At 43.5% G+C, this 13,809-nt stretch overlaps 1 protein-coding gene across 1 annotated transcript in view; it reads left to right on the top strand.

Moving 5' to 3' along the window:
- Positions 1-13,809, top strand: part of doc2b (double C2-like domains, beta) — a 108,472-nt gene that overhangs the window by 44,459 nt on the left and 50,204 nt on the right. Inside the window, exon 2 of the mRNA XM_079355832.1 lies at positions 11,709-11,788. Coding sequence (XP_079211958.1) covers positions 11,709-11,788 — 80 coding nt within the window. The remainder of the gene's footprint in view (positions 1-11,708; positions 11,789-13,809) is intronic.

Raw genomic sequence — 13,809 nt, 5'->3', positions numbered from 1 at the left:
GGGACTAATGTACACTAATAATACATGATCAAAAAAAGAATCCTCTGCACTGCAGATCCTTTTCATTTTCCTGCCTCCTCATGTTTTCAATTCCCCAGATTTTTTTCCCTCCAACATGATGAAATTTTAAAGTCACTCAGCTTGTTTGTATTTTTGAAGTCACAGACTTTATTTGAGCACTAACAGAGTGAGAGAGAGCTTCACACTGCAAGCTTCAATGCTCAATTCAGATTTGTAGCGTACATCTTGTTTTGTTTGGCTGTTCACATAACGGCCTGGATCGGACTCCACATGTCCCAAGTCGGACCTGAAAGACTCGATACCTTTTAACGTGTGCTGTTTACACTCCTGCAGTATGAATGCGACCTAAGACGCGTCCTCGATCCTAAAGGAAAAAGTAGCATGAAGCATTAAACAACATTGCATCATGTCTTCTGCTGTTTCAGCTCATAGAGAGGCAGCAGCATGGTCCCAGATTAAACAGGCTGTGTTCAGTGGTCCCAAAGTAAAACTATACGATTGTACACATTTCAACCTCGTCAGAGATTATCGTCTTCCGTCATCCATCAGCTGCCACGTACATCTTATCACATCCTGCGCAGCAGCAGGGCAGCACAGCTCAGTGCACCTGGCTGTGATCCACATTCATATGAGCCTGATCGCTTACACAGAATATTCTACAGGTGTGTGTGTGTGTGTGTGTGTGTGTGTGTGTGTGTGTGTGTGTGTGTGTGTGTGTGATATAACCTGCAGTGTGATTGACGGAGTAGATGTGTCACACTTCACTGGCTGTGCTAATTAACAGAGTTTGACCTCTGCTCCCACCAGCTCGGCTAATCTGTAAAGCTGCCACGCAGGGTCAAACATGTAACCTGCTTTTTTTTTTTTTTTTTTTTTTTTAAATCAACTCGTAGTTATTCTGGAAATGTCTTGATTAGACCGTATATCCAGGGCTTGACATTTACACCCTCCAACCCGCCGGGCAGGTGCAGGAGGGGGGAGAGATTCAGCATCGGCCTGTAACAGTCAGTCAGGCACGGCCGGTGAGAGGAGTCGATCTGATTGGCTGTTCAGCTATAAGCAAATAAAGGCATGAACAGAAAAACCAAAGAGACAAAAGCAACGTTTTGACCAATAAAACTATCAAGCCCTGGATATATCTTTTTTATTTTTAAAGGTTTAGCATGAGGAGATTCAGCAGAGCTCACAGGTAAAGAGATGATGGAGGTCTTGTGCAACATTTGATCACTCTGGGTGGAAATATAATGTCACCTTTCATTTACATTATTACGTTCAGCTCTTGAGGCGACACGTTGAATCCGAGGCCATGAAGTGGTTTTGTGTTTGCACGCTGAGGGTGTGAGAGCAGAAGCGGACACCGATATGGATCCAAGTGTTGGATGTGGATTGATGGGCGAAGACTTGCAGGCTGTTAAAAAAGTGATGATCCTGTAGGTGTGAGGTGGCTCCTGAGGCTGCAGCACATTTCAACAAAAACGACAAATCTTTCTTCTCCGTTTCTGTGCAAAGAAACATCAATGATAGATTCTTCCTGCATGCGACAGAATCCAACGAGAGCTCACCGCAACACCTGAAGCGTATCTGCAATCTTAAATTTCATACTCTTAAATATTGAATTTAAATCGCATGACAAGGATTAGTCTTTCTTAAGCTCCGTTCAGAATCTGCTGTGTGTCATTTTCTGTTTATTTGAAAAGTTTGGACTTACTAATATCCTTCTCTGTTCAGGAAGAGTTTCATGGAGACACAGAGAGTCTCACTAAGAGGAGGTGACTCAGAGCTGCAGGAGAGGTAGCGAACACGAAGGATAAAACATGTTGAACATGCAACAGACAATATGGACCTGGTTCTTCTTAGACAGTGGAATAATGCGCGGTGCAGTCACATAAAATCCCTGCAGGAGCAGGCGGGTGCAGAGCTGTTACCCTTGTTTTTAAACACTCGAGTCTCGACTTCATTACTTCTTCATTCAGACTCAGTTTGCTCGTTCACAGCTGCTCTGCACTGATCGACAGAGAAGGCGACAACAGTCCCTCTCCTACAAACAGATTGTTAGAGTGCGTCCTCTCTCTCCTCCCTTTTCATTTGTCAATTTGTATCTGACTCGACCAGCTGTCGTTGTTATGACTCGACCCGTCTCGAACATCTGTAAAGTTTGTAAAAGTCTTTTAGTTTGAGACATTAATTCAAGGTCACATATTCTGCATTCCTCGTGTTCCTCTAACTCTGTGTCCCTCCGTCTCCAAACCCCCCAATGATGAGAAACGTCCATCCTCTCCGTCTTCTGCCTGCTCCACTTTTCAGAGAATGTGTGCTCAAACAGGCCGTTTGGAGATGTTCCCTTCATGACATCACAAAGGGCACTCAGAGATCTGCAGTACCGGATGTTTCCGCTTGATTTTAAACTGACTGCGTTGAACAGCTTCTTCATGTTTGTAAGCTGAAGGTAAAAGGCTTTTCTTCTTCCGTTTGTTCGTCCTGTTGGGATGAATCAAAAGGTAAACATCCACATCCACACAGCAGGTGATCTTTAAACGGGATTCTGCGAGGAGGATTTCCCGCTTCGTTGTCAGCAGCGCTCACCTGCCGTGAAAACATCATAACGGCACGTCTCGCCTTTTTATTCATAAATTGGCTCCTATCTATGTTCTCTTCGAGGTGACTAATGAGCAAATATAATCTCCCTGTATGTAAGAAATGATAATTACGCCTCAAGGTGTATTAAACTGCTTCATTAAGAAGGTGCAACAAGACGAGCTTTTAACAGAGATTACGACACTTGGACTGAGGAGGGTTTTCTGATGCCAGCGTTTACAGAGAGGCTTCAGTTTTTAATATGTTGTAATATCCAATCAGAGGTGTCCGGATGTGCTGCCACCATTGGGATACATCAAACACCAGCAGCTGCTCTCATGTATTAATTATATTTTTACAAAGTCAATGTTCCCTTATCAAAGTACTTGTCTTCACAGAACAAATACTTCTAAGTTAGTCTGAACTCTATCCTAAATCATTACGACGTTCCTCACTTTTTATTTCTCATTAACATGCAAATTTGTGCAGGCATGAGCCCCAGAATTTAATCATTTCCTCCGCAGGGGGAGCTTCTTTTATTTTATTTTTTTATCACGTCTCACAAATATAACCCTGATGTCAAAAACAGATTACTTTTTTCTTTTTTTTTAAGTGTGCAGATCTTTTAAGTTAAATACATTCAAATCATGTGTCAAGTCAAAATCTCGCCCTTCCTCTCATCAGACATTAAATCGGCTCTGTCGGCCTGATGAAAGCTTCTTCTCCTGAACCTGGAAACCCTCGTGAGGATTTCACAGGCTAATGAGAGGGACATAATGGGATGCTGAAGCAAAGCATGCAAGCTAATTGTTCACTCAAGCACAGTGTAAGCAGATAATTAACACTGGGGTAATTTGTCCCTAAGACTACTGTAATAAAAAAGAATAGAGTGGGATCATAGATTGTATATACAATGGACGTAGCGTCATGGATGCACTTATTTAAAGCCTTGTTTTGGTCCGTTTTTATTTGCTATGTTGTTTTTTCTAAACCAGGTGCCAAACAAACTCCACCTGTCACGTCTCTAACTACGTCTACTGAGACCATCAGCAGTAACTAATCCCACTCATACACATCCATACACCGAGCAATTCAGGTTTAAGTGTCTTGCCAAAGGCGATTCAGACGGGTTGCTGCAGAAAATGGCGATTGAACCCCCGACCTTGAGAGACGACGACTCTACCAACTGAGCCACAGTCGCCCCGTGTTGTTAAATCCTAACAACATACGAGCAGCTCCTGTCTTCATAAGAGTGAAGTCAAACTGCGTCTGGGTTTGTTTCTCTCCATGTCCAACCGTTAGCACGAGACGGCCCCGCCCATTCAGGGATGCTTTGGGTAAAGACACAAAGGTGACGTTTCATTGCAAGAGTTCAATTCAAGGACCAAACGACTGCAGGAGGAAATAAGCAAACTAATCTGGACCCTGAGTGAACTAAACTTTACAAACAAAAGGAAAAACACAGAAGTTAGAGAGCAAATCAAACGGATCCTAAAAAAAAAAGGAATATTTAATTTCACTCCAAACTGTTGCTTGTTTGTCTCTGCGTGCTGAGAGCATCAATGCTGTTTGCCTTCCAGCTTCTTCTTTCTCTGCCTTGGTTTTTAAAGGTTTGTCTTTTAGGGGCTTTTTGCTTTGATTTGATAGGATAGTGGGTTGAGTAGGAAACAGGAGAGAAAGTGGGGAAGGACACAAGGGAAGGGGACTTGAACCAGAGCTGCCTCCTTTGAGGACTCTAACCTATAACCACTAAGCCACCTGCACCCTCTCTGTCTGCCTTAGAAGAAAAACAGCTACTGGGCTCAAACACAAAACGCTCTGCACCGATGTAACACAAGCTGCCGTACTCTGCTCGAGGTGCAAAAAAAATCAGAAAAGCGTTTCTGTTCTCGTGCTTGTAGAATCAGTGATCCATAATGTTGCTTATTGCTTATTGATTCCCTGCATTCACAGCACAGGAAAGTGAAAATCATCTGCAAGTTGCATTTTTTTGGGGGGGGGGGGGGGGCGCTCAGATTATGAAATTTGACTTTGAGCCATTTGCTGCTAACGACGTCCTAATTGCACTTTCATTCCACTCGAGCGAGCCACGAAAATAAAGTGTGGTGTTGTTCACAGTGAGTGCAGATTTCTTAAAAGTGTGCATGGCTGTGTTATGACTCTTTAGTTGCTGCCTGCTGTTAAACTCTGGTGATTTGCAGAACTTCCATTAAAATAAAATAAGAACTCATAATTTGGCTGAACCATATGCTCTCCAAGAGACAAATATCAAGTTATTTAGTTTGTTCAGAGAGCCTTGCAGCGGAGGGTTGACTGCCCGGTCAGCCTCTCTCTCTCCCTCTCCCTCTCTCTCTGTCTCTCTCTCTCTGTCTCTCTCTCTCCCTCTCTCTCTGTCTCTCTCTCTCTCTCTCTGTCTCTCTCTCTCTCTCTCTGTCTCTCTCTCTCTCTCTCTCTCTCTCTCTCTCCCTCTCTCTCTCTCTCTCTCTCTCTCTGTCTCTCTCTCTCTCTGTCTCTCTCTCTCTCTCTCTGTCTCTCTCTCTCTCTCTCTGTCTCTCTCTAGCCTGGAGGAAAGTAATGGAGCTGCCGTGGTTCCTCTCAGCTGAGCGTCGTGGTGGTCACTTTGACACCCGTCATCACTCAGAGAAGCTCGTCTACTATCACCAAAAAAAAAAAAAGACTAATATTTTGAAAAAGCACTCATGACATGAGCAACGAGCTGCTCTGCGGTGCTGTCACATCAAGCATCGATGTGTGAAAGCGTAAATTAAGACACCCCCCCCCCCCCCCCCTTCGTCTCCTTTATGTGCTGGATGGCTTTTCCGTAGAAAGTCACTTCATGCAGAAACACGAGCAGCTCTGTGTGTGACTGTTGGCCGAGCGCTTCTGCAGAATGTGCTCAGGCTAATGTGCCTTGAGATGAGAGCACAGGAGCGACGGACACCACTACTCACTGAACGTTTGTTGTTGAACCCGCAGTGATGCAGGAAACGAAGCCCTGAGAAGGACTGACCTGACTTTGCTGTGCACTTTAAACTGATATCTGTGTCTGACTGAGGACTTGTTGGAGTTTAAATCTGACATGAAACATCGCAGGGTTGGATGCTAACGTTTTTAGCATTTCTACAGGACACACTTTGCCTTTACATTTGGAGACCCGGGTGAACTCTGGCCGCCTGTGAGGGCATGCACAGTCAGGTGTGTGTGTGGCTGTCGGGTTTTGATTAAGCTCAGGTGTGGGGAGCTTATGTCTACTCTTGGACTTCAGCGCTGTGTGCTGACTCATTCCCTCACCTTCACAGGAAGGAGGCGTGTTGCCTGTGTGTTCATAAACACAAACTAATAACTTTCCCGTGTTTTTTGTCCGTTGCTCGTCTCTCTGTAAATAATGATGATGATACGCCAGCCTTTTGTGCTTTTCCTTCAAAGCCCCGCCTACCTTCTCTGGTCCAATCAGATCCAGAGCATTCAGGAGCAGAATCTAAAGTTAGAAGGAGGACATACTGGCTGCTGCATTGTTGTCAGAGAAGCTTCAACACAGCATGTTTCCTTCATGATCACAGAGGAAGAGAGCAGCTCTCTGATTGGCTGATTGATCACAGAGGAGGAGAGCGTCCTGCACTGATGAAGTTCGTTGTCATTTCAAAACCTCGATCCATCAAAACAAAGTTGATGCATCGTCACTAAAAACATAGCTTTCTTGCTCTCTTTGCTTCAGGCAGTGAGTTCCCCTGACACATGAATCATTATGCATGACGATGAACTGATGATGGCGTAAACACTGAAACCGTTTCATAACATCCTTCATCTTCATCAAAGCAGTCACCTGATTTACCCTCCTCATTAACTGTCACAGAAGAATCCTCTATCGATCTGTAGCTGCTGCTTCAACATGGCACCGTGTCTGCTCTCTGTAATTACTCGGCTGGAGCTCCCACATGTTCGCCTTTTCTTCAGGGATAATGCACAGTCGAAGCAGTTTCAAGTCTGAGAATAACTCATATTAAGTTTATAAGGGAGACCGTGGTGCAATTATACCTAATTTAATTCCTTTCTTTGCCACAGAAGACGTAATTAAGAAAATTAGGAAACGATTTCTTTCAACACCGCTAAGCAGCCACTTGAAATTGAATTATCTCCTTTTCCCTTTTTCCAACAGTCGCAGAAATTAGGTTGCACAGCGCGACTGGATTACGACTCCTGTGTAGAAAAAGAGAGAGAGGAGGAAAAACCAGCGACTCCACTTTATTACTCTCCTGCAGAGTTCACAGCACTGTGGCGTCTAACTGGGCCGCAGCCCACAGACAGCCAGACGGTGCGTGCACTCCCAGTTCAGACTAAGTGTTACAAGCAGCTCCTGCACAGACTGTGGGATACTGTTGTCCGACTGTTCCCCAGGAAAACTCCAGAAATGTTACAGCACATGTGATTATGAAGGCTGTGAAGAAAGTTTCCCAACATCACTCTGAGTCAGCTCGGCTCGTTAAATAATCAACCACAAACTGTTCCCTTCTTTCGTTATAATGACAACAAAGTATTCAAACTTTAAGGATTTGGCTTTGTCTTTCTTAGATGTTTATTAGGTTCTATAAATGTACCAGTGTAAGATGCTGAGTCATCATCGTGTGAGAGCTGCACACGACCTGATGCGTATGAACGTTTGCCGGCCGTCATCGTCAGTATTTCGTTTCATTCTTTAACAAAGACGCGTGAGGAATCAGCAGGTGAGCAGAAACAACGCTGCCCCTGAATTGTAAATATTTCAGATAAACATCCCGAGCAGAGAAAGTTCTCGGAAACTTTGGAAGAAGGTAGGCTGGGTGGGTCCATGCACCGCCTCGCTCGATGCTTCCTGCAGAACAATAAGGTACTCTGATCGTTCTGCTGTGCCAGGCTTCACAATCATTCCCGCATCTCACACTTTTCAACATTTCCTCCCAGTCGGATAGCGTGCTCATTTACTGTTTTGTTTTTTTTCTCACTTGGAGAAACAATTGACCAATTACAGCTTTGTTGGTTTGGAATATGGACGGAGACAGAATCAATTCCCAAAACCAAACACTTGTGGAAAAGTTTGACTCAGTACTTCAGTTTTTTTTTTTTACTTCCAAAAGGAACACATCGATAGCTGAGTTCATTGTGACTGCAGTGATGACGACATCCTGGCGTGTGTCCACAGAAGTGATGTAGTTTCTGTTGAGCACAAAGCGAAGCTGCAGGCGTCCTCTGGGGAGCATGCATGTGCCTTGGTTTTAAATGTCACGCTGCTGCGCCTCTTGGTGTTTACTGAGGAGAGGAAACAAATGATTCATCCAGGTGACTATTTGTTGAAATATTTCTCAAGTGGGCCGAAGTTCTGCACGGACGGAGCAGCCGACCATGTGGCATCAACATCCCGAGGCCTCGCTGCCAGCGGGGTACAAAGAGTCAAACTTTTCTGGTTGGCTCGGGTTTTTTCAGGTTCAGATCTCAGCGCGGTGCAATCTGTGTTTGGCTTCAGGGCTCAGGTGAAGTTATCATTCGCGCTCTTAGAGAAAAGTGACGGATAACATCAGATCCGGTTTATTGAGACAATCGTAGATGAGAAACAAAGTTTGACACCAGGACGGATTTGAGCTTCTTTTTTTTTTCCTGCACTCTGGCAGCAAACAGCGGCTGAGCGCAGTGTTGTAAAACTTTATGTCAACAATCTGAACGTCTTCCTCGTCTCCCGGTGAGTAGGTGGTGGACGCGGTGAAGCGCTGCAGTCATGGTTGATGAGCTCAGCTTTCTCTGCGGCAGCATTGATTCACTGCTTTAGAGGAGACTTAGGACCACTGAAATCACACAAAGACACTTTAGACACTTTGGAAGGAAACCAAGTATTGATACTGAGTCTATTTAAGAGGTACTAATGTTGATGGAGATCTCGGATGGAATAATCCGGATTGCTTCAGGGTTATTAAAGGCCACTATCCTGGGACTCATCTGTTTTTAAGGTCTGGAGACTTTGGCTTCGATGAAGTGCAAAGGAACTACCTTTACTTTTTTACTTAGCTTTCCCATCTTTAAAGGGTTGTTCGTAGCACAATGACTCTTCAGAGGAATAATGGTCAAACGTAAGACGCACGAGAAACAACAGAGATCCTTGACTGGGGCTCTTCGCAGCTTTTATTAAAGTAAAATGCTGAGTAAACATAAAGTATAAATGTGTGCACAGTCCAACACATACTGAAACAAAAGCACAATACAGACATACAATGAGAGGAATGCTGCAGATCCTGCACTTCCTCAGGTGTCCCCTTTGCACTGGCTCTAAAAGCTGCAGAGGTCAAACCTTTTTCAGGTCTTATATTCGAGCGATAATTAATTTTTCATCATTGCCAATAAATGCTCCGGTTCTGCTGCTGCAAAATCTTAAAAATCCGTATCATGCACACTATGCACCTGAATAATTCAGTTTGAGGCTGTGACTTCCAGACCGCAGCTTTGATACCTCTCCAAATATCACTCCGTTCATCACAGCTGTCGGGATTTCCTCAAGCGAGGCACCAAAGTCTCGCCCTTTCCAGGCTTTAAAGATTCAGTCTGCCTCTTTCCTCACCTCGTCTCCCCTGCTGGTTCCACTACTGCGTCCTCCTCCAACACCTGTGACACAGCTGAGCTGTCTTCACCAGCACAAACCTCCCTCTCAAGCCCAAATAGAGCTCACTCCTAAATACTGACGAGTTGTCAAAAGACCGTGTGACTTAGACAAAATGAAATGTTAAAAAAGTCATTTCTTTCTCTATTGTTACATAACTGACAAACATTATTATTAGTATGTCAACAGTGATCTGTTTTTATTACCTAGTTGAGTTAAAAAAAAAAAAAAAAAAAAGTCATATATTCAACATCTGGCTCCGTTTTTTGTGTTTTACTGAAAAACTTGAAAAAAATGAGTTAGGTGATTATTTTAACAAGGTGACAACATGCAAACTACACAGAGAGGCTCCTGTCAGACAGGGATTCGAACCAGGAACTGTGGGGCAACAACGCTAACCCCCATTGGGTGCAAAACAATTTTTTGTCAAAAAAAAACAAACCAGAATCTTATGATACAAGAAAAAATCCGAAGCACTGAGTTCGCTCTGCAGGACAGAAGAGGCGGTTCACTCTGTGCACGATGAATCTCTGCATGAAAGTGTTTGACTGAAACTAAAAACTCAAAGATCATCTCCCTTCATTCAGACTCTGAAGAGCAAATAGAGAATAGAGGAGATGGGTGTGCAACAAGGAGTCCATAAAAACAATGTTGTTTACAGCTCACATGAATATCAAAGTATGAATGAAGCAAAGAGTGGGCGTCATTACGTCCCAACAATCCCACACAGCTTCTTTTACGCCGTTGAAAACAACATTTCATCAATCCAGGAAATGAGAGTCCCCCGTCACTCTTTTAAATGGACAACGGATGAGCTCATGCTGTGAATTGTTTCAGTTGAACTGCTCGGCACTGCGGTGCTTCATAGAGATGTTTTTCTCCCCCTGAGTTTAAAGAAGAGCCTCTTCATTACAAGGTAAAGAGTGAAGAGGGTTTCACAATCCGGCCAACCTCAAGTACACCTCCAGTTCAGCACGATCAAAACCAGCCTAAACGTCTGACCCACTTCTAAGTCGATCTTCAAATCTACTGTACCGGGATCTTACTGGCAGTTTCACTGCGTTGCTGTTTGCTGCCACTCTCGTCGATGCTTCTGTTTCCACGGCGATCGCCTCGGTCTGAGCCAGCTGCTCCACTCCGCACTCCGTCTTTTCAAAGAGGAACTCTGCAAACAGGCAGCAAGCTGAACATCATAGCTCGACCCAGACAGGAAGTCAATCACTCAGTCTATCTATCAATCATTATTTGCATGGCGCTAATTACCTCCAGACGCTTCACAAAAGAGTAAAGGGGAGGATGTGCTTCCTGTCGTCCACACTTCCTCGGAGCAGGACGTGCGTGAACGAGGACAGCGCTGGTTTTTGGGATGACACAGTCTGATGGTCAGACAAAGAAAACACACATCCAGTCAGCTTCAAAATATATATATATATTTTTTTTATTGTTTTATAAAAAAGACAACAACATATAATAATAAGAAGAAAATAATCAACAAAATATTAAAAAAAATAACATGTTGAAAAAGGAGTAGTAAAAAGTATAAACGTATTTATTCTCAATCTTAATCACATATTGCTGCCGTCATTTCAGTTGATAACAAAATAAAGCGTAGGCAGCTTCCGAGATTGTTTTTACAGTACATCTTTTCCGTCTGTTATTGTGAGCTTCCTCCTTCCTTCCTTCCTTCCTTCCTTCCTTCCTTCCTTTCTTCCTTCCTTCCTTCCTTCCTTCCTTCCTTCCTTCCTTTCTTCCTTCCTTCCTTCCTTCCTTCCTTTCTTCCTTCCTTTCTTCCTTCCTTCCTTCCTTCCTTCCTTCCTTTCTTCCTTCCTTTCTTCCTTCCTTTCTTCCTTCCTTCCTTCTTCCTTCCTTCCTTCTTCCTTCCTTCCTTCCTGCGGCCTGTGACGAGACCAAGATGTGTCTCCAACCGGATTTGAAATACCTTCACAGCTCCCAAACACGGCAGCGAACATCAACACATGATCCAAGAGGAACGCTGAAAGAGAAGAGCAGCTTGTGTAATCATGGCAACAACACGAGCGCCTTCATGATGAAGCACACAGTCTGACGTTCGGTTATCTTATGGATGCACTGTGACTGAAAAGACGAGACGTCACACGGAGACAATCTGAGATGTTCAAGTGATTTAAAGTAAAAGAGGGAGCAGAAGGTCCTGCAGCTACAAGATCTTCTTAGTTATTTATACAGGCGCACTTGCACTTTGTTAATCAAGTCTGTGCACCACAAATTGAGACAGATGGAGACAGAAAAACCCTGATGCAGCACAGAATGCTCCATGCAGCAGGCTTTTAAATGTTCATTGGTTAGATGTTTATTTCTGTGTAGAATATCAATGCAGTGCCAGGAACACCATCAGATTTCCCATTAGTGCCGTTCTTTCAAACATTGAATGCATGCAGGTTTGGGGTTTGTTGAAGCTTTCTCTCTTTTTTTCCATCCTATAATCTCCCTCTTTGCTCTGCTTCTGTCTCCGCAGCTACGTTGGGGACGTTGGAGTTCAGTTTGCAGTACGACCAGGAGAACAACGCGCTGCACTGCACCATCAACAAAGCCAAGGTGAGCCAATCGTGAAGCCTGTGAATGGGTTCCTTTTAATGCACTTTCTGCAGCTCGTCCAGTATGTGAGCCTACACAAACTGGCAAAAAAAGACTGTGGAATAACAACTTACCAAACCCCTCTGTTATCTGTGAGCGAGATGTTGACGTCTATTTTAATCTTAGAAAGCTGTAATTATTTCTACAGCATGTTGCTAACAAACAGAACAGAGAGTGTGCATCCAAACAATGTCGTCTCCGAGCATTAAGCTGCTTAAATCAGTTTGTTTTGTTAATTAAAAAATAATCTAATTGGTGGAGACCAAAAACAGAAGTGAAAAGAAGCCCCGATGAAACTTGCTCGGTTCAAACTCAAGACGAAGCCTTGTCAGAGGTTTCCTAGCTTCCTTTTCCTGTTGATACTTCATCACATCATTCTAATAAAAAGTCCCTTTGTTTTCTGATCTCCTCCTGTTTGAGGTGTTGATATGCTGGAGCTGTTGTTTGCTTCTTAGAAATTCAAATGTATTTCATCCACAATTCAATGTTTTCTGATCAATTCAAAGCATCAGTTTTTTTTTTAAAGCATTAATATGAAAACAGAAATATTACCATATACTCACCATTTCTTTTACACAGAAATCCTTTTCTTCTTACTCACTTAATTACTTCCAAGCTTCCTCGTCTTTTCTTCTCTCTGCATCGAGCTGCTTATACATTTCAGCCTTTCCTGCAAATGTGCCAGTGTGGACTTCTCATGATGAACAGTTGATGTTGCAGGGAAAATCCTAGGTGTGACATGTATGGTGTGAAAAGAAAACATGTCAGTGCACCAGCCTGTAGAATAATCAGGGTCACGTAAGGTCACATCTTATGCAAAACACATTTCTCCATGTTCCTCTAACTCCAACATGTCTACAAACCCCCCAATGATGAGAAAAGTCCATCCTCTCCGTCTTCTTCCTGCTCCACTTTTCAGTAAATGTGTGCTCAAACAGGCCGTTTGGAGATTTTCCCTTCATGACATCACAAAGGGCAGTAGCCCCTCCCCCAGGTGGGTGACACTCCCACAGCTAGGTGTTTGTTCTGCCCTCTGAGTCTGCCTTCTCACCGTAAACAATAGGACATGGAGCCAGAAAGCAGCGAGTACACCCGAGCCCTTCCAGAGAGGGGGCGTGGTCAGACACAGCTCATTTACATATTTAAAGCTACAGACACAGAAACAGCCTGTTCTGAGCAGGGCTGAAATAGAGGGGTTTATAGACATGATCAGATACAGGATCAGAGTGGATTTACAACAACACACTTCACACACATGATGAAGATAAGTGCTAATACATTAGCTGACTAGTAGTTCATATTTATTTTTTCCATAGTGCCTCTATTAATTTCTTACATATTCATCGATCTTATGAGAAACTTTTGCTACATTTTTATACTTGAACTTACAGTGTTTAAGTTCAACATTACAGTGCAAAAAAAAATCTATACAAAGTAAGTAACAAAGTCATATTTTCTTATTGGGGTGTGTTTTTTTAATTCATTATTCAGGTCACACTGAGGAGCTGGCCTATCGTTTATCAAGAGGCCTTCTAGATCACAACAGATTAATGTTGCAGCTGAATCAATACTGTTTCCAGTCTTCCTCTGGGCAACCAAAGTAGCATTGATTAATTGCTGAACAGTATAAAATCAACTAAACACCCAGCATACTGTAGGTGGAATACATTAACCCATAACTAATTTGAACACAATGCCAATTTAGATTGAATATATAATAAATATGAGTCCGCAGGTGGCGTCCTCTCTGATTTCTTCTCCTGTGTTTGTTGTGATGAAGTGGAGCTTCGGACAGCCGCGGCTGCCGTCAGCAGCTGTAACTCTCCCTCTCTGTCTGCCTGAATAGCTGGTATTGAGGGGAAAGTGGCATCAGAGGAGCCGGTCTTGGCAGGAGCGTTGGACAGCAGAGAGGGCATCAAGCCATTTTGATTTATGGTGGCTATTTCCTATACTGCTCTGCTCCTGCACTTTGGCTGCTGCCT

Source organism: Symphodus melops (assembly GCF_947650265.1).
Source record: "Symphodus melops genome assembly, chromosome: 11".
NCBI lineage: Eukaryota > Metazoa > Chordata > Actinopteri > Labriformes > Labridae > Symphodus > Symphodus melops.
The sequence above is the reverse complement of the archived record's forward strand: the minus strand, read 5'-3'. Positions and strand labels throughout refer to the sequence as shown.